This window comes from Salvelinus namaycush, chromosome 2 (genome assembly GCF_016432855.1).
Source record: "Salvelinus namaycush isolate Seneca chromosome 2, SaNama_1.0, whole genome shotgun sequence".
Taxonomy (NCBI): domain Eukaryota; kingdom Metazoa; phylum Chordata; class Actinopteri; order Salmoniformes; family Salmonidae; genus Salvelinus; species Salvelinus namaycush.
In genome coordinates this window covers 72823722-72845557 of record NC_052308.1, presented here as the reverse complement: position 1 = coordinate 72845557, position 21836 = coordinate 72823722, and the positions used below count along the sequence as shown (strand labels likewise).

Here is a 21836-nt window from a genome sequence, read left to right as displayed (position 1 = left end):
CCACTTCTCTGCAGCCAATACCGTGACTGTATTCTATTCATGTCAATATGAGACTTGAACTATTTTAATTGTTCTGGTCTGTCTGTACCTGAACTAACTGTACTGTAGCCTTAACGTCTCATGGGTCGTATTCATTAGGGCGCACTGTAGCGAAACGTTTTGCAAAAAAAACATGAATGTCTCTTATTAGACAAGTTCATGCAGTCCGTTCTGTGCGTAATGAACACGACCCCGGTACTTATGAGGTTAGTAACGGTCTGAGGCTATGGCTGACGGCATAGGAGGTAAACTGTGTCTGTGTAGTTGTAAACACACATTAAAACGGGAAACCTTCAGTGAGCAGCCATGCCGTGTGTGTGGTTTGTGGATCTCTGGTGCGGCAGGGTCCTTATAAGGAGCGGTAATACTAGTAAATGTATCTCTGGAATAGACGTTTAGAAGATTGCTGTCAGTCAGCGGTTGCAGAGAAGAGCACAGATTGGAGCCAGACCTGGGATCAAACACTATTTACTTCATCTGGGATTGATTGAGCACGCCTGGCTTAATGGACCCAATAGAATTGTCCTAAAACGGCCCATCAGATTCTCCAGGAGGGCTAGAGCTCCAAAGTATTTTAAAGATTTGAACCCAGGTCTGATTTTAACTGCAAGGAAACATACAAGGATTGACAGGCCACGATGCAAGCAGAAATGGCCTTGTCCCTTACCACTGGTCTAAGGTCAGATCTTGTTTATCCCCATCATGTTTAAAATTAGGATTGTAATAGGGTAATCTGGTTCTAGAGCTGTGGTAAAGGGGTTAACTTCTACCTATAGCCTGCCATGCAGAGAGCGCCGGTTGGGAGGGGGGGGGCTCCTATAGTGATAGAATGGCTTCCCACCCCCTCCTCCCTCTGCAGAGAAGAGCTGTACAGTCTGGTCACTAGGACCCAGGGGGTTACATGACCATGTGACCAGGGGGATAACCTCCCTACGTGTTGGTTGGTTGGTCACCACCCCCCAGAACCTGCCCGGGGGGGGGTTGTGGTGGGTACAGCAACAACAAATGAAAACACAAAATGAAAAGGAATAATAAAAAATACAGAAATAAATGAAACTACAAAAAAATCATCCCCACAAAGAGTTGATTTCCCCCCATTCATTAGTAGACAGCGTAGCAAATCATTTCGCAACGGACAAAATTTCGCAACAAAAACTAGAGCTTCCTATTGGACAAATTCGGGGTAGTCCCTCCACGCTTGTCAGTTTTCCACCATTTGGTGCCTAATGAACACAACCCTGGACCCATCGACATAGAACGGGCTTGGAACCTCTAACCCCCTCAAACTCAACTCTGGACCTGGAAGCCAGTTCCACTGCATGTTTTCATTGTTCCCCTCTAAAACCAGGGACTGATTTAGACCTGGGACACCAGGTGTGTGCAATTCATTATTAGGTAGAACAGAAGACCAGCAGGCTCGGGACCGCGTAGGGTAAGAGTTGAGTACGCCTGCCTAACCCATTATGCCATCATTGACTTGAATGGGGAGGTCCGTTCTATAGATTCTATTTCTATGCCCGGATCACACTTCTGCCACCAAATACAACTCCACAGACTGTTCTAGAGGGACTAAATAGAGAACGTGTTGACAAGGTGCCGAGGCTTTGGCTAGCGGTCTCTACTATACCGGACCGTTAGCGCTCACCCAAAGGTGCTTTATTAGAGATTATTTCACCCTCTCTATTTCCCTTTTATTCGTCTGTGGTGCCGAGTGGAACCAGGTAGCGACAAGAAGCAACCCAGTGAGCACAAGACATTGAAATTGCGTATTATAAAACGTCATTTCAAAGTCATTTGCTCATGGGAAGACAGACGGGTAGATACATGGAGCATGACAAAGACAAGAAGCAATGTATTCCTGTCAGGATATAGGCTATGAATAAGGATTTACTTGTCGCTGTGTATTGACTCCAGCAGAGCTTACGTTAGCTATGGGGATCAACTGACAAAATATTTGGTCTTAAACACAATGGGGACTTCATCCCCAAAGCAAATACTGACAGGTCTTTTTGAATGTAGAATTAAAGAATATAAGCCAGAAAGCAAAGCTCAACCACTGTCTCACTGATGTAACATTACGCTGCCCTCTATCGTTAGGATGATGGTAATACCAGGCAGCGCAAGAAGTCACCCCCCCCTCTGAGTTGTAGTACCAACACCAGACACCAGGTGGGCGAGCACTTTATGAGCATCACAATCCAGCTATTCTCTTGTGGACAGACAATTTTCGGCAATAATGTTACTTCTGGGTAACCGAGATTACAATCCAACCAACATTTCCCTGGCTGGGACACTTGTCATTATATGCCATTTAGCTTTTATCCAAAGCCATTTACAGTCATGCGTGCATACATTTTACGTATGGGTGATCCCGGGAATTGAACCCACTATCCTGGCATTGCAAGCGCCATGCTCTACCAACTGAGCTGGACCACATGAGACAAGAGCCAAGCACGGTCAAGTGAAGGCGGAAGCTAATTTAACTTCCAGGGAATTCTGGGTTTCAAGGAAATGCACAAAAACATAAAAAAAGTCTGATGGATATTATAAATGGTTATTCCTAGTAAGGAATTTAAGAGATATAGTCCCTTAGGAGAGACTGACATACCAGCTAGTGGTGCTTCCACAGTCCATCATCCGTCAGTCAGTCAGTCAGTCTGTCTGTCAACCAACCAACCAACCAACCCTCCCTCCCTCCCTCCCAAAAGTACACAATGCAGTTTCAGCACGGTATTCACCCCTTCTCGTGTCCAGCATCAAAACTGCCCCCTCTTCATTACAGCACAATGCAAAAAATATGTGGATCTCTTTCTCTACTATTTTACACTTTCAGAGTTCGACTTCCTCTTAATGACAGAACACTTGGCAAGTTTCTAAAACGTGTTAATGTTTGAATTAGTAATCAGGACCTAAAACACTACAGTACATAGCTTCTCTTAGCAACACTAGTATTTACACACTAGCGTTGCTAGGAATTAGCTTGCAAGAAAACGGAATAGTCAGCCGGAAGACAGGAGTGAAATAAAATGACATTTCAACTTACTCTGCCGATTGTCTGTAGAGTTGGTCCTTATGCAGGGGGGAAATTAAGCAAAAACATTTAGTAGAACATAACTTAAACCCTGTCCAAACGTGGGTCTGTAGTCCCACTTCCTCTCTGCTTACCTCACGTCAAAATAAAAAAAAAGTCTGGCACGTGCGCCATACCTGCACAAAAAAGGCAAGAACTTGTGAGGGACTTTTATTTTGACATGAGGTAAACAGAGAGGAACTGAAGTCCCTGAGGAACTGCATGGGGTCTCCAAACAGACCTTTAATTATACGTTCCATTCTGGTTTCTCTCTCCATTTCCCCCCTGCATAAAGACCAACCCTACAGACAAAGTTGAAATTGAATTAACTTCTGGCTTCCGGTGGACTATTCCGTTTTTTACAAGCTAATTCCTAGCAACGTTAGTGTGTAAATACTAGCGTTGGTGAAAGCAGCTATACAGTACACTATTTAAATCTGTAGAAATAAAAACATTGGTAAGTATAAACAGAAAAACAGCAACGTAATAATAACATTTTCTACAAAGCTCTTTTCTAAAATATGGTCTCTAGCATTTTTTTAAATGTCATTTCTGGCCCCGCGAAACAACTTCCAGCCGCATTTAGAAGTTGTGTGCCTGGCCAGTGTTTCTACATGATTCCTCACTCACTCGTCCCCCTTTTCCTCGTTCTCCTGTCCCCTCTCTCAGTAGCATTGGACTTGATAAAAGTCATTTAAAAAAAGACAAACATGGCATGCATTCCAAATGGCATCCTATTCCCTATTTAGTGCACTACTTTTGACTAGGGCCCATATGGCATCCTATAGGACTCTGGTCAAAAGTAGTGCACTATATAGGGTGCCATTTTGGGACGTAACCACAGACACCCCTGGCCCCCTAGCCTGGAAATCAATGGCACCCTATTCCCTAAAAAATATTGCACTACTTTTGACCAGAGCCCAACCCAGAGCCCTATGGACCCTGGTCAAAAGTAGTACAGGGAATAGGGGATTGATTTCAGCTCTGCTATAATGAAAGTCTGGATTTCCAGGCTGTCTGCCTGACGACTCACTACATACTTCAGTCAGACAGCCATTGTTGAAGTCGGTTGTGGTGACATCACCATGAGGGGTGTTGTACAAAACAAAGTCATTACCGATTGGAGCATCTCGAACCAATCAGAGTAAGCCACTGACACATTTTGAAAACGCCGCTTTACCCACGTGTGTTCTGGCTCTGTCCCAACCCATCACTTTCTGGGACCAATCAGAACTGTTTGAATGTGTCTGCGTTCTAGAAATCGTCAGATCCATGGCGTAGCGTTTGGCCGGAGCAAGGAGTCTGGGTAGCCAGGAAAAGGCTACATCACCCCGCCCCTTACATAAAGAAACAACAAAATATTTCTCTTTGTTGCAAAAAGGCCATGGGACGAGGATCTTCTCCCTCTCTTCAGTTGTCTTGACTGCAGTTAAGTACCAGAGGCCTGCCACAATGCCTCCTACGTCCTCAGACTCTAAACAAGCAGAAAGAAAGAAAAGCACCACACCCCTCTCTCTCCCTCTCTCTCCCTCTTCTTCCCTCCATCCGCAAGAGGTAGGGTAACAACCATGTATCTAGGAACGTATAGAATAGCACCACTCTCTCCTTCCCTCCCAACTCCCTCCCTCCCATCTTCCCGCTCAAGTCTAGGGATTTCACATAAAAATAAAGTCAGTTAACTTGGAATAACAACAATCTTATTAGTATAAACATCTAAAATGGACTGTCTCTGTATTAACATTTAGATAGAGAGACCATCAACAGGGAAATGTAGACCACCATCTTCAACATGATCCTAGTCTTTGTCATCACTGCACTTTTAGAAACAGACACATTGTCAGCCTGCAGTCTCCTAAAGGGAATGGACGCCTGGTTGGTTGTTAGACACATGCATTGCCCGATGCAGAGACATATATACAGTACCAGTCAAAAGTTTGGACACACCTACTCATTCAAGAGTTTCCTTCAAGATTGTTGGAAAAGCATTCCAGGTGAAGCAGGTTGAGAGAATGCCAAGAGTGTGCAAAGCTGTCATCAAGGCAAAGGGTGGCTATTTGAAGAATCTCAAATATTTATTTGATTTGTTGAACACTTTTTTGGTTACTACATGATTCCATGTGTGTCATTTCATAGTTCTGATGTCTTCACTATTATTCTACAAATAAGCTCTGGAATGAGTAGGAGTCCAAACTTTTGACTGGTACTGTACACACACATACACCAGCACACAGGCAAGAAAGGACACACCTGGACCGACACAAACCCACCAAGTCATCCTATCAGGCAGTCCCATCTGTTGTTTAGACAGTTACCACACCAAACACCCCCCTCCTCCTGCCAAACAAACATTCACTCTCACACACACACACACACACGAGTCATTCACATACACAACACGGCCGCCATTTGCAGACATTTAGCTTACATCCTAAACAGCACCCTATTACCTACATAGTGCACTACTTCCTTTGGGACAGAGCCATAGACCTGGGTCATAAAGTGAAGCAGTGAAGCTGAATGAGATCAGGACTCTGAATGGGATTTAATGGTTTGTTTAGTGAACAGTTTGATGCTGTCCCCTCCCTCCCTCCCTCCCTCATGAGCCAGCCAGTGTTTCATCTATATTCATTTAGCAGCGGTGGCCCACCACTCCTACATTATTGCCACAGAGGCAAAATATGTTATTTTATTTTATAAAAAAAATATATATATATATATTCCTGCAAGACACACTTTTAAATGGACAGCTGTTGGCTCAATGACTGGAAGTCTATGGGAACAGCTAGCATGTCATTGTGCTAACGCCAGTAGCAATGCTGTGTGTCTATAGGCTTCCTTCCTCTCCAGACTGTAGTACTGTATGTCTCTCCTACTGAGTCAGACACAAACAGTCTCCTCTCATTCTCTACCGCCGCACATACCACACACACTGCTGGCAGCGTACCCAAACCACCCACACACACCGACATGCGCATTCGCCACTCCAGAAGCCAGACACACACGTATGCAGCACATAGAACCAGACTCATCCTGGCACAGACATGCGCATTCCACACACACTCTCTGTCTTCCAGTCAAAGGCGTTAGCGTGAAGAGCTACAACTTAACACGCATGACTCCATATATGGCAGCAGAGAGAAATGGGGAGAAACTGCACACACACCAGCACGCATGCCTTTATACAGAGCCAACCAAGCATCCCATCCTCCCTCTCTCTCTCTGGAGACAGACTGTCCTCATCTCCGTCTCGCTGTTCTGTCAGCCACTCACTCTTTCCTTTAAGGCAGCGCTTGACAAATGCATTAAAAAAAAAAGTGCAAATTTCTCATCCTACTCTCTTCCTCTCTGTCAGTGGTAGAACTTGGTGAAGTTCCCAAGGATCATACCATGTGGTTAACAAAAGGAGGGGTGGGCTCCAGACCTCCCCGCCACCCACCCGCCCAGGCCAAATGGAATAGGTCCACTGGAAGCTGTAGTAGTGCCTGCCCATTACACTTTTAAACCTCTTCTTTGACAGTTAGCCTTTTCATACAAACACTCCAAAACATATATATATTTTTCAAAACTACAAACGTAAACAACATATGGCCCGTTTTAAAAGCCAGGCCTAAAAGCTGATACTTAGATAGCTCTGATCAAAAAAGAAAACAATGGTAGTTTCCAGATAGAAAAACAACTCGATGGCTTTCTTTTGGTTGGTTGGTTGAAAGGGGGAGTTACAATGACAATGTTAAGCCTATATTTTACCCAGGTTTATTTTATAGTTGTTTATTCTATACTCTGTCTGTTTGGGTTCACAGTCAGAGTGTGGGGGAAGTGTTACGATTGATTAACCCTCAACTCCAAAGCAGTGCGTGTGTGTGTTTTAGTGTGTGTGTGTTGTAGTGTGCGTGTGTGTTTTAGTGTGCGTTTCTACCCCAAACACACAGCAGACCACCTCAGTAACACACAGCAGACCAAGCCTGACAATCACAACAGAACCCACCGCGGACACCAACTGCATTACAAGGTGCTTCACTAACCTAGCCTGGGTGCCAGTCTGTTTCTACCCCCTTGTCAACTCCTTATGGAATTGTCACGCAATGACTTACAAGGTGGCGGCAAGATCCTACAAACAGATCTGAGACCAGGCTATCACTAACAACTGTGTCTATAGCACTAGCATGTCTATGCTCACTTCTGCTCAGTGTACAAACCCCTTGAGCACTGATCTAGGATCAGCTTGCCCTCCCCAAACCCTAACAACTAGCGGGAAAACGCAAACATGACCATAGATCAGTGTTTAGGGGCAACGGGTTCTTCCTCCTTGACACACCATGATTCTACTGTATGATGGAATACTGGCGGTGGTGTATTCGGCTCCCTACTGGTACTGTGATAGATGGGAACTGCCACAGTCATCTTTTATCCAATCACTGATGAGCTGTAGCTAGAATGACAGTTGGTCGTTATTCATGGCTTGTCACGGTCCATCTCCTCTCTGTAGTTTCTCACAAGGTGTGTTCAACAGAGCTGGGATGTTTATAGGCTGGCAGTGTGCTGCGGCTGGATCAGTCTGGGTGCACCGGAGTGTGTGTGTGTGTGAGAGAAATGCAGCATCACACACACACCAGAGTGATGGATGAATGAGTCAGCCAAGCGTGTGTGAGCACACTCCGTCTGGGATCTCACTCTCTGCCGCATGTGACAACACACACTTCTGTCACCATCCACACACTGACACGCATAGTGTGTGTGTGTGTCGTATTACTTTAATTGGCACCATTGTATCCGCCCAGGATGTATAGGGATTAGTCCTCCAGGGTACTTTAATCCGTGTGTGTGTGATGAATGCATCTTAGCAGGATACACCAACCCTCCCTCAGTCCATAACGAAACCAAATACAGAATGGGTCCACCCTGTGTACACTACACACATTAACATACTGCCTCTACAACCCAGCCCCTACACCCTAGCCCCTACACCCTAGCCCACAGCTTCATGCTTGGTCAAATGGAGACGATTCTAATATTTGGATAAGACTTGTATTATAGTATTATAGTGCAAGACAAGTACATTATTCAGTTATTACTTGCTTAATAGTGCGAGACAACAAATATGTCACTTTCCTTCTAAATGTGAATATGGGCGTGAGCTGACATGATTTTAAAACGGTCCCTCTCTCTCTCTCTACACAGAATTCAGTAGACGTATAGGACATCATACTGCATCATCACCGTGGATACCAGATCAGAGCATCTTCTTCCTCGTCCAGGCACCAACTGTTCATCTTTCAGTAACACGTCTCCTCTGCTTTTCAGGGAGGCTTGGCAACAAGTCAAAGGTCACACACACGGAGAGAAAAAGAACTATGAGAAGAGAGTCACAAATTAACAGTGGAAGAAGTAGGAATGAAAACCGCCCTCTAAATGGTCAATTTCAGGGTCAAGGGGGGGAGGGGGGAGAAGAGGGTTGGGGGGAGAAGAGGGTTGGGGGGGGTCCAAAAGTCCTGCCAATATACAACATACATATACCTATTTCAACCATTAAACCTTTACGTACCCCCCCCACAAATATCAACCCCCTCCCCATACAATAGCCTTCAGTAGGACTTCCAGAGTCTCTATATAAACTGATGAATACAATCTAATCAAATCAATCGATCGATTACAATCTACTGTCCACAGACAATACATACAGGTGACTTGACAACGCTTCACGACCGATACATTCATTATCAAAACAGTGTTATTAGACCGTCAAGAGGAGACCCCCCCCCCCCCCCCCATCCCCCCATCCAACAGGTGACCCCATCCAACCCAAAAGGGTTGTCAAGACCCCATCCAACCCAAAAGGCCCCTCCTCCTAGGGAATGTGTTTCAGCGATATGGAAAGGAGAAAGGACCTTTGCCAACAAAAGAACAAACATTAAAACAAGAAAAGATTCTACAATGGGGATCAGGGAATATTTCTAGGTTAAGCCCCCCCCCCCCTTACATTACAAACCTCCCCCGTCTTTCTTTCTGCACCTCTATCCCTCCATCTTTTCAACTCTCTCCCGCCCAAAAGGGGGCAGACACTATGTACATGGGTCCGGGACGGCGAGAGAGAGAGAACAAGGGATGTAACAGATATAATAAATGAAATTGCAAGTATAAAGGGAAGAGATTAAGACATGGAAAAGTGACATTAAAAAACAAACTAAAACTGAGGGAGGAAGTATCGCCGAGAGCAATGATCAAAGACCATCGACCAATAAGATCACAATAAGCCCACTCACTTTAAAACAAAGTGCTGCCGTCTCCGCCCACAACGCCTTGTAACCCCTCCCCCGAAGAAGGTCCCGCATCGCTATTGGCTGCCGCCGCCTCTTCTGCCAGGGAGTTTGGGTCGAACCCATGCTCCGCCCCCAGGGCATCGGCCTCCATCTTGACGGCGTCTGATTGGAGGAAAGCGGAGTAGGCGTCACCCTCGGCCATGAGGAGCTTGAGCTTCGGGATCCAGGACTTCCTGACGACCCGGCGGGCATTAGTGCACATGTCAGCCGCGATGGCGTTCATCTCGCTCTCCTTGAAGCTCGGCGCAAAGTTCTGGCAGTAAACTGTTGAGGGGAGAGAGACAGTTAGGTGCTGCGGACAATATAGATGCACTGGAATGATGTGAAGAAATGCAGGTATATGACTACAACACGGTGTAGCACTGAGTGTGTGAGGCTTGTCCGGTGTGTGTGAAAGCAAAGCTGTGCACTGGAGTGTGTGACACTCACACTTGACGGCGTGCAGTACTCTGCTGTCCAGGGGCTTGCGGCTGGGGTCGTTTGTAGACGAGCGGATCCCCGTCCCACAGCTGTTAGCTAGAGTACTCCTGAGAGGGGATGGAAAAGATACACACAGTATCATTTACTGGATGTCTTCACAAACAAATATTATGCTGCCTGAAGCGCATGCACCGATGCACAAAAGCAAGCACACAAAATGTACACGCTTCCAACAGTCAAACAAACACACACACACACACACACACACACACACACACTCCCCTCACCTGTCGAAGAAAGAGGCCAGCAGCCTCCTCAGTAGGACCTTGTGCCGCGTGCCGGCGCTGACGTGACAGTTCATGAGCTGGGCGCGGGAGATGAACACGGAGGTACCCGTCACCAGCTCCAGCCTCTCTGCAGGGTCACCCTCCTCGTACAGCCGCGGGTGGCACCGGTTACCTACACCAACCAATCAATCCATTCAAATGTATTAAAGCCTTTTTCACATCAGCTGCAGGTGGCAGCAGTTGACAATCAATTCATAAAAATCAATCAATACAATAAGTGTTTTTACAGTAACAGGAGCCTGGTCTAAACACAGGTGGCAGCCACCAATTGCCTATGAATAAATGAATGACAACGTGTATAGAGCCAGACATGCGAGTACAACAGTACAACTACAGTATTACTTTAGAAAAAGAAAAACAGACACTATAGTATTACAAACTAAATGAAGTCTGTGTGTGTACCTATCTGGGTGATGAGTTCGGCAGGTAGCGAAGCCAGATCCTGGCGTAGCCTCACCCCCCTGCCGCCCCGGGTCTCGGCCGTGAGGTGCTCCGGTAGGGACTCCACACGCTCGCCTGCTACTGGGGTGGTACAGAGAGGGCACACGTTACACACAGCAACATTAAACACGCGGCTACATTAACACTGAACAAAAATATTAAAACGCAACATGTAAAGTGTTGGTCCCATGTTTCATGAGCTGAAATAAAAGATCCCAGAAATGTTCCATACGCACAAAAAAACTATTTCGCTCAAGTTTTGTGCAAACTTATTTATATCCTTGTTAGTGAGCATTTCTCCTTTGCCAAGATAATGGTCAGGTGGATGAATTGTGGCATATCAAGAAGCTGATTAAACAGCATGATCATTACACAGGTGCACCTTGTGCTGGGGACAATAAAAGGCCACTCTAAAATGTGCAGTTTTGTCACACAGTAATGCCACAGACATCTCATGTTGAGGGAGCGTGCTAATTGGCATGCTGACTGCAGGAATGTCCACCAGAGCTGTTGCCAGAGAATTGACTGTTCATTTCTCTACCAGAAGCTGCCTCCAACGTCATTTTAGAGAACTTGCCAGTATGTCCAACCGACCTCACAAGCGCAGACTGTAACGTTGTGTGGGCGAGCGGTTTGCTGATGTCAACATTGTGAACAGAGTGCCCCATGGTTCTGGTGGGGTTATGGTATTGGCAGGCATAAGCTACGGACACACGAACACAATAGCAATTTATTGATTGGTAATCTGAATGCACAAAAATACCGTGACGAGATCCTGAGACCCATTGTGAGGCCCATTTAATTTTAGGTATCTGTGACGAACAGATGCATATCTGTATTCCTAGTCATGTGAAATAATTGATTTATTTCAAATTGTCTGATTTTCAAGCCTCATTGACCCTGCTTCGTAGTGTGTATATATATATATATATATATATATATATATATATATATATATATATATATATATATATCTCTTTCAAAGACCTGATGTTCCAATGAAGATCACATCCCCTCCCAGATAACAGATATATCATCTAGAACTGTTTTGTTGCCATTATTTAACCAGGAAAGTCATTGAGAACACATTCTATATTTAATTTCTCTCATTCCTTCACTATGACAAATAACCTAAATCTTTTTTGCTTTCTCATATGAACTGTAACTCAGTAAAATCTTTGAAATTGTTGCATGTTGCATTTATATTTTTGTTAAGTGTACCAAAACATTAGGAACACCTTCTCTTTCCATGACAGACTGACCAGGTGAATCCAGGTAAAAGCTGCAGTATGACCCCTTATTGATGTCACTTGTTAAATCCACTTCAACCAGTGTAGATGAAGGGGAGGAGTGTGACATTTAGAGGGTGAATGGGCAAGACAAAAGACTGAAGTGCCTTTGAATGGGGTATGGTAGTAGAGGGGGTGCAACTCAATATTAGGAAGGAGTTCTTAATGTTTTGTACACCCAGTGTACAACTGGCTATAATGACATGCAGGTCTAGCTAACACTATCCTGCAACGGAGTGGGTCAGAGGAGGAGAGGGTACATGTAACGACAGATATTTACACTTAAATATGTATCTATTAATATTGACATACCTACAACTAGCATTAATGTACAGACATAAGCAAAGGCAAACAGAACATACAGCAGATAGCAGAGAGTGATGCTAATTCCCCATCCTCTTCCAAATCAGGATCACAATCAGCTGCCTACTCGTTCCCTCTAATCTCGTCTCTTCCCTCATCTATCAGTCTATTGTTCTGACCTGAAGCACTCTTGCTCCCTCCCCCCTCGGGCTGGGAATTGCCAGGGACCTCACCATACGATTTTATCACGATATGATATGTATTGCGATTCTCACAAATCTATATGTATTGCGATTTTTTACAGAGGTTTTATTGTGAATTGATGTTCAAAATATATTGCTCACCATATGTCTGCTGCAGAGAGACAAGAGGAGCCTTGAGAAAACACGTTTTGATGTGTCACGGAGATAAAAGTGCTGTAAACACATTGGCTCACTATTTAAACAGGAGATGGAGAACCAGCTATGGAATGAAAAATAACAGTTTTGGTGCAGGTACAGCCGGCTAACGCTACCTAGCAAATTATTAGAATATATTCACTACCGTTCAAAAGGGGGTCACTTAGAAATGTCCTGGTTTTTGAAAGAAAAGCACATTTTTTTGTCTGTTAAAATAACATCAAATTGATCAGAAAACAGTGTAGACATTGTTAATGTTGTAAATGACTGTTGTAGCTGGAAACTGCATATTTCTTATGGAATATCTACATGGGCGTACAGAGGCCCATTATCAGCAACCATCCTGTGTTCCAATGGCACCTTGTGTTAGCTAATCCAAGTGGCGCAGCTGAAAACTGTGATCCTGATTAAAGAAGCAATAAATCTGGCCTTTAGACTAGTTGAGTATCTGGAGCATCAGCATTTGTGGGTTCAATTACAGGCTCAACATGGCCAGAAACTTGTCAGTCTATTCTTGTTCTCAGAAATGAAGGCTATTCCATGCAAGAAATTGCCAAGAAACTGAAGATCTCGTACAACGCTGTGTACTACTCCCTTCACAGAACAGCGCAAACTGGCCCTAACCAGAAAAGAAAGAGGAGCCTCTTCACTGTTGACTTGAGACTGGTGTTTTGCGGGTACTAAACTAGACACTAATGTACTTGTCCTCTTGCTCAGTTGTGCAACGGGGCCTCCACTCCTCTTTCTATTCTGGTTAGCGCCAGTTTGCGCTGTTCTGTGAAGGTATTGTACGAGATCTTCAGTTTCTTGGCAATTTATCACATGCAATAGCCTTCATTTCTCATAACAAGAATAGACTGACAAGTTTCAGAAGAAAGTTCCTCGTTTCTGGCCATTTTGAGCCTGTAATCGAACCCACAAATGCTGATGCTCCAGATACTCAACTAGTCTAAAGAAGGCCAGTTTTATTGATTCTTTAATCAGCACAACAGTTTTCAGCTGTGCTAACATAATTGCAAAGGGGTTTTCTAATGATCAATTAGCCTTTTAAAATGATAAACTTGGATTAGCTAACACAACGTGCCATTGGAACACAGGAGTGATGGTTGCTGATAATGGGCCTATGTACGCCTATGTAGATATTCCATTAAAAATCTGCAGTTTCCAGCTACAATAGTCATTTACAACATCAACAATGTCTACAGTGTATTTCTGATCAATTTGATGTTATTTTAATGGACTTTTGTGTGCTTTTCTTTCAAAAACAAGGACATTTCTAAGTGACCCCAAACTTTTGAACGGTAGTGTATATATATATATATATATAATTTTTTTAAAATAAATACTTGGGAGTCAAATATTGGTATAATATCGTCCCAAAATAATATTGCGATATGTGACTTTATCAATTCCCCCCCCCATAACTACGCTCCTCCAGATTCCTACCTCACCAACTCTCGCTCTCACCTGTGGCGCCCACATTGAGCATACTGTACATTGTGTACATGTTACAGATCTGCCTGTACTGCTCTTCGGCGCTGTCGTCGGTCACTTCCTCTTCCTCCTCGTCATCGTGGTAACTAAGGGGCGAGTCGCTGGTGTATATGCTCAGCGTCCCCGGACTCGTTCCGTCCGGCGTCCCCACGCTGCTGCTGTTATGGTTACTGTTGTTGTTGTTATGGTTACTGTGGTTAACAACATTTCTGCCCATTGCATCTTGGGAGTTGCAGTTGTTTGATGAGGCGGAGGAGGAAGAGTAGCGGGCGGCTTTCCTGGACCCCCCTCCTCCCGACCCCCCTCCCCCGTCACCGCGGTTGCCCCCCTCCCACAGGCGCTTGGCGACAGGGCTGCACACCACCGAGTAGGACGTGGCCTCCTGCTGAGAACGAGAGAGAAGAGATTAGCTACATAACAACTATTTAGTGTGTTGTCATCCATTCATCATGTGAGAGGGCAGCCAAACATGTGCATTTATGCTTGAGCATTGAGTGTTTGTGTACTTCCTTGTATGGCACAGGAGACAAAGAAGTTCACAGCTTGCACCTTTGACCAGATGGGCATACTACAAAGCAGGATTAATTAAATAAGGATTTTTATTTTAAAAAACAAATAACTATAGAATTTCTGGTTCATTAAGAAAGCTAAACTTGTTGAGTCAATTAGACTATGTCCACTTCAAGCTTATCTTTCAAATAAAGACATTTTAGAATATTTAGGCAAGTTAGCCGCCTAACTCATTTATCCTGCTGTGTAGTACACCCCTCTGCTCTATGAAAGACCTGACGTTCCACTGAAGATTGCATCCCCTCCCAGATAAGATAGATATTCTAGAACACACTTATTTGTTTTGCCTTTCTTTAACCAGGAAAGTAATTGAGAACATTTAATTTATATTCCATTCCTCCACTATGACAAATAACCTATATATTTTTGGCCAACTCACCTGCTGTGAATGTGGTGTGGGTTGTGGCGTAGTCCCGCTCTGCTCCGTCTTCACCCTCAACACCAGGGGGAGGGGTGTCAGGCAGGAGGCGGGCCTACATGCTGCCGAGGAAACCACCCCAGCCCCTCCCCCTGTGGTTTGAGTGACAGGGCTCTGGGGCTCGGACGGCGGAGTCTCTTCTGCATGAAGACCCTGGGAGTCACAGCTAGGGGAGGAGACCTGGAGGAAGAATATGCAAATGAAGAGGTAAATAAATCGGAGAAAAATCTGTAAAATATTTAAGACTATGTAAAGTGTGAACTGGAAAGCTTTGACAAGGAGAACCTTAGCCTAATGCAGGGGTAGGCAACTAGATTCAGCCGTGGGCTGATTTTTGTTGGGAGCGAATAAATCGGGGGCCGGAAAATACCGGTAATTATAATAATTTGCACACTGGAAATTGATCACAACAAAGCCCCAAAAAGAGATTTAAAAATAACAATCATTTCATACCTTGATTACATTGAGACATGATCATGTCTTATATTTTGTGAAGGAATACTTGGGAACAGATTTCATAAAATAAACTAAGTTTAAGCTGAATTCCTGGTGATTTTACAGTTTATTTTTTATACCAAAAACTAAAATAATAAATATATATTTACTATAAACTTTTTTGGGGGGGGGGGGGGGGGGGGCGCAAAAGAAAACACCTGTTGCCAACCCCTGTCCTAATGAAACAATCCACTTGTGCTGTCAGTTGCAGTCCAATTATCTCCCAACATCTACCTATGGCGATAATTATCTCCCAGCATCTACCTATGGCGATAATTATCTCTCAACATCTACCTATGGTGATAATTTTCTCCCAACATCTACCTATGGTGATCATAGGAGCTGGCAAGACAGCACAAACAGGTTGCTATGGTTACACTAGATACCTTAAGGAAGAACTCTGTGCCCTTCTCCATGATCTGCTGAATCTGCAGGAAGCCTGCGGTGTACATGAGGAGGAACTGGTCCCCCACGTTCATGCTGAGGCGGCCTGTGTAGCAGAAGGCTAGGATCTGTTGGAAGCTCTGGGGCTGGACGGCCGGGGGTAGCTCCACCACACTGCTCTTCCCTCCAGCGTTGAACAGGTCCCGGAAGTAGGAGCTACTGGCCGCCAGGACCGCCCGGTGCGCCTGGGGAGGGACGGAGAGAGGAAGGGGTGAATACATATACAGCACACAGGCTTCTTTTTAAACAAACTTGAGGTACAACCAGAGAATATTTCACCAGGGTTCTTAACCCTAATCAAAATTCAGGCATTATCAGATCAATCTAGCCTAACAGGCCGTCGCCCTAACTTGAAGGCTTGTCAATGAGGTAAATAACGGTTCCGTTTACTGCCAAAAACAACATTGATGTTTATCTTTTTTTTAAAACCCCTTTTTTCTCCCCAATTTCGTGGTATCCAATTGGATAGTTGTCTCATCGCTGCAACTCCCGCACGGACTCGGGAGAGGCGAAGGTCGAGAGCCATGCGTCCTCCGAAACACAACCAAACCTACCTTGAAGGCGTGTCCCTTGACAACCACGGAGACGTCGCAGTAGAGCCCCTGGAGCCTCTGCTCATTGAGACACTCCAACACGTTGTTGCCAAAGTTAGGGATCGCCATCTGTAGCGTCTGAGCCATAACGCTCTAGCCCAGCACCACCAGGTCTATAACAAGGAGAGAAATGTTATATTAGGTCTTGTCTATGTCATGGGTAAGTCATGTAGGCTACAAAGTTAGGGGTCGTCATCTGTAGCGTCTGAGCCATAACACTCTAGCCCAGCACCACCGGGTCCAATAGCAGGGAGAGAAATGGTTATATAGGTCTATGTCATGTACGGTATATGTTATGGATCGCTTACTGTTTGTTGTTGATTATTGGAGGTGAGAAAGGGGGGGCGGCAGAGGGGAAAATGGAGAGAGACTGGGATTGAAATAAGGAGAGTGATGGGAGGGAGGGGGATAGAGTGATGACTAATGCACCTTTAATAAAGAGCGCTAGAAAGAGAGCTCTTTTTTTTTTTTTTTTTTTTTTTTAAATAGCCAATTAAGTTTGTCTCATTCATTTGAAATAACAAATGTCCAATTCTGCGGTGGGTAACTAGCTTTTGTCCTACTTCGTTGTTTTGTTTTTGAATGAGACAAGAGAAAAGGCAGCAGAATTCCATTACATAATTATTCAGTTTTGTTTGGTTTGTTGCCATCCAGCCTTGATGTGTCAGATCACAAGTAGAAAGAATGCCTGTCAAGCTTGCCTCTCCACAAAGAACCCTTAAAAGTTTCCCATTCTTTTTGGAGACTTTGCATTGAAGAAGACTGCCACAACTTTAACTGACTGGCGGCACATAAGACACCATGATACCTTTTAATTTAGATTATTTTTAGAGCACTAACTGTGTAATGAACCACATGTGACTGGGAATCAATGGAAAGGCCACGACCATGAGCCAATAGGCTAATAAAAAACACTCCGATGGGGATTAGGCCTATTTAATAACAAGGTCAAGCAAAGCTAATTTCATCAACACTCATACGATTAAACAATGAACGGACCTATATGTTGTCCTTAAAAACAGCTACTCAAGTGCCAACTGAAGGAAAATAGCCTATGGAATAGCCTAAAAACAAACACTTTATATTTATAGGACCGTGGCTAATTAAGATCTATGGTCTTGCTCTTTGCATACACATTTGTATCTGTAAGTTAATATACATGTATTTCTCCATTAAAACTATATAAACAGAGAAAGAATGCTTAACAATTTATCTACTGCCACTGCACAAGAGAGCACGCTTTCAACTTTTCAATAATTATTCTCACAACTAACAATTAAAACAGGTTGAACTTTATATTTAGCCTAGTACATTTCCTTATCAGCAAACTGAGAACATATTGGTTAATTTTGATTGGAGGAATGCAGAACAGAACCAATCAAAACGACCACCTAAACCCATCATCACATTAGGTTCCATTTCCTCTTGTGACACAACATCCAAGAACATAAAGGCAGTTAATTTAACTGATTTGACCTCTAACCCTCTACCTACCAGTAACATTATATGGCCACACGTCACCACCACACAATGTTTATGTCAGGGACAATAATATTACATAATCTGAATAAAATTCCATATTTTGCCACCTGAATTGAAGTTTTACATTAATGAAAGAAAAAATATGTATACTTTATTCAACCTCTAACCCCCCCAGCCGTAACATTATAAAACAACACACCACCACAAACCGATTAGTCAGACAGGATTATATTACGGGTTAAGAAACTAAATGCTATTTTTTGCTGATGCCACCTTATTTTTATTTTGTACAAGCATATAAGATCAATTAATAAGCGCACATTCAGCAATCTAATCAAATACAAATGTAAAAATATTTTTTATATAGATGATAGGCATGGCTGTAGCCAACAATCAATCAATCAAATACTATGATATTCAATTTCCTGGTTTGGGAGGTGAAAAGGTAGCCACAGTTAGCAAGTAGCAAGCTAAAAGCTAATGCTAATTTGATGTTAACCAAATTAAAATGTCAAATTCTTGAACGTCCAAGTCATCAATTGAACACTGTCAAGTAAAAGCATTTGCTTATTTACTTGAAAACATTTGCTTTAAAGAGTCAAAAATGAAGGAATCTACTTTGCATCAACCGGCATGTGGCTATATTATGTAGCTAGCCTCCCAAGAGCACGAATAATATTAACTTTAAACGGAATATACTGTACTTCGATGAATCATTAATAGTTCAATCTCACATCGAAGGATAGCGGGAGAGACTCGACGGTGCCAGCCAAGGGAAGACTAGAGGCTTGAACAGCGGTAGAACAGCCAGACGGAGTGGGCAGAGAGCTGTCCGTGCCCCGTTTTGTGCCAGTATCTTTGCCCCGTGAGATTCGGAGCGCTCGGGCTGGCACGGGCCGGGGGGCGACAGAAAGAGCGGACGGTTGGATAACAAAACAATACTTTATCACCGGTTCTCTCTCTCGGTTTATGTCGATACATCCGTTAATTTGCTCTATCAAACTAGCTAAAAGACAACGGCACGTTCTGTCACAAAAATAGTAGAACAAATAAAATATTCAGGAGTTCGCATCACCCGTCGCTCTCGCCCCCACTCTGTGCCAGAGCTGTCGGTTAGAGTTACCTCCTTGGGCCTAGGCTAGCTACTCGGGATACACTGTACTTTTATTTTGGGTTAGCCCATCGCATAATGTAACCCGGCGCCATTTGAGTTATCACCCAAATTAAGTATTTGTCGCCCGAAACAATGGATCATCCAATTAATGTTTCGTTTAGTAAAAATCTGAATTTCTAAATATTTTAGTTATTTTTGGGAGGTAGCTTGGGGGGTGGCCCCCGGTCAACACTCAACAGGTCAATCCGGGACAAACGTAGGCAAACAACTGGGGGGGCGAGTCAGACTGAACCATGCATGCTTGCAGCGAGTGGTGATATAGCTAGTAGCCTATGAGTTCCTGCTAGCCAAGACACCAATTTAACCAGTTAACGACAACACGCGATGAACATAAACCCCCAATCGCATTAACCATTTCTGTTAGGAGTAGACTCATTCTACTGGGAAAATGTCACTCTTCAACGAAACATCCAGGTAAAACCCGGCCGCGTTTCAAAAGTTGAGGAATAAAGAGCGAGAGAGAGCGCGGAATATTGTGAACTCACCGATGAAAGGCAGGCTAGGCAACCCGCGGTGTTTGCAGGCAGTGTGAGTGTGAAGCATAGACGGTAGCTATATAGCCACTAAAGTGGTTAAAGTTTTGCTGCTGTTCGGTGTTCCAACTCAGCCCATCCCCCACCGCACACCTTCCCAAAAACAATAGCTAACTAACCCGCCCACTCCCCAAAAAAACTCACACGGAACCGCTCTCAAATCCTCCCCGAAGAACAGCCACTTCACAACAGCTAGCCACCTCGCCGACTTCCCGTGTCCTTTCTGACCCCGGTGAACCCTGGTAAAACCCACCCCCCTCACTATATTCCGTTGGAAAGTGTTTCAATGGAGTAGTGCAGAAGCGTTCGGTCCTCTCCCTCTCTACAGGCAGCCATTCAGTGTGAGCACAGCACAGGTAGAGAAGCAGAGCGCAGAGCTATCGAGGGAGCCCAAAACGGTACCCAGAGGTGGAGGAAAAGATCACAGAGCTAACCGATCTCTCAGACAGAAAGCGTCCCCAACCAACCCGGATGCCCCTGTCTGTCTCCACCAACTGCCCAATTCAAATCACACACACATTTTCCGTCTCTCCCATACCTGTGGGACTCCCTCTTGTCCAGACAGCCCAGTTGACTGGTGATTCAGAGTGGAGATCGACGGGAAGCTGCCGGTAACGCTTAAATCTCCTCCCCGGTTGGATTGAGAGTTTGCTGCGGTGCTGAATGTGCTATTTTCGTATGTCTAGACTTCTCAGGTGAGCCCCTAGGCGTCTATAGTACGCGCACAGAGTACAAACTACCATCTGCATTCAAACAATGGGAAAAGCTATAGAGCTGCCTAGATACAGTTCTTTCTTACTGTTAAAATGCATCTTTCTTCATCATGGCCATAATTGTTGTTAGACGAGCGCCACCCCCCGCTTTAGATGTTAAATAATGATAATTAATAATTTCATAACAATTCATAATTCTCTTTAATCATACGTATTATAAATGCTTTAGCCCTGACGCGTTCAGGGTATCACTTGAAATCACGATGGCAATGATAATTGTCACGTACATGCTGCTGCACACAGTGCCAGAAATGAAGAAAACTTGTGAAGAAATGAGGCATCTGTCAAACTAATAGGGATCTCATCGCCAACATTTGCTTGCTTCTTGCCTCCTAGTCCTATCATATGCGCCTCATATGACTGCAATGGAAACATAATGTAAAACAACATTAAAACCCTTCTAATTTTTATCTACAGTATCACATTTAGGCCTATTGAATTAAGGCTTTTCATGTAACTTTAACATTTTCTTCTTCGCACATCCAAGGCATGGAAAGTAGGCCAACGCCGGATGAATGACCGCTCTGTCCAATGTCTTTCTATTACAAAAGACATGTTCATTACAATACACCGTAGCAAAATGTTTTGCAATGGAACACGAAAAACTCAGAATCTCTCCCTGTTTCAGTCCATTTGGTGCAGAATGAATATGACCCAGTTATTCCTAATTCTCTCATAGAATTAGGAATTAGGAACTCTATATAGAGCTGCACAGTGGAGGTGTCATAATACCCATAAAACCTAGTGGTCAAACAGGGAAAAGGTTCCAATAATTTTTCCACCATTAATTTGGTGGGATTTTACAAACACAAAAAAAAGGGCTGTGTTTCATGTAGGCTTACCCTGGCGTGACGTTTTGATAACCATATAAATCTGTGTCGGACAAGGTGACTTTTATCAATATATTAGTCTCTTATTCGAAAATGCTTATTAGCATCAAAGTAGACATACAAGACTACAAATCCCTGCAAGCTCCTGCACGTCATCTCTAGCTGACACCTTTGCTAACAGGTATTGTGTCAATTTAAAACTTGCACAAGACAGTTCACAGAATTGTCCATTTAAAGACATGTTGCCAATTTATTAATTACTACATTTAGCTAACAGTATATAGTTAATCCAAAGACTGTTACCTTTGCCTCGATTCAGCAGTCTCGTCCAGATCAATATGGCATTTGTAGTTCTTTATTAACAGCCAATTAGCAGTTCATTTTTGGGGGGTAAATACAGGTGAAA

The 21836-nt window shown here is 43.9% G+C and overlaps 1 protein-coding gene across 1 annotated transcript; it reads right to left on the bottom strand.

Moving 5' to 3' along the window:
• Positions 1 to 9105: 9105 nt before the first annotated feature.
• LOC120018132 (nucleus accumbens-associated protein 1-like) lies at positions 9106 to 20085 on the bottom strand. Its single transcript, XM_038961143.1, has 9 exons — positions 19972 to 20085; positions 16600 to 16751; positions 15988 to 16230; positions 15068 to 15286; positions 14092 to 14503; positions 10596 to 10715; positions 10134 to 10305; positions 9856 to 9953; positions 9106 to 9690 (listed from the first exon to the last, which is right to left on the bottom strand). Exons 2-9 carry the CDS (start codon positions 16723 to 16725, stop codon positions 9371 to 9373), a joined length of 1710 nt encoding a protein of 569 aa, XP_038817071.1. The 5' UTR covers positions 16726 to 16751; positions 19972 to 20085; the 3' UTR covers positions 9106 to 9370.
• Between the last annotated feature and the right edge of the window lie 1751 nt (positions 20086 to 21836).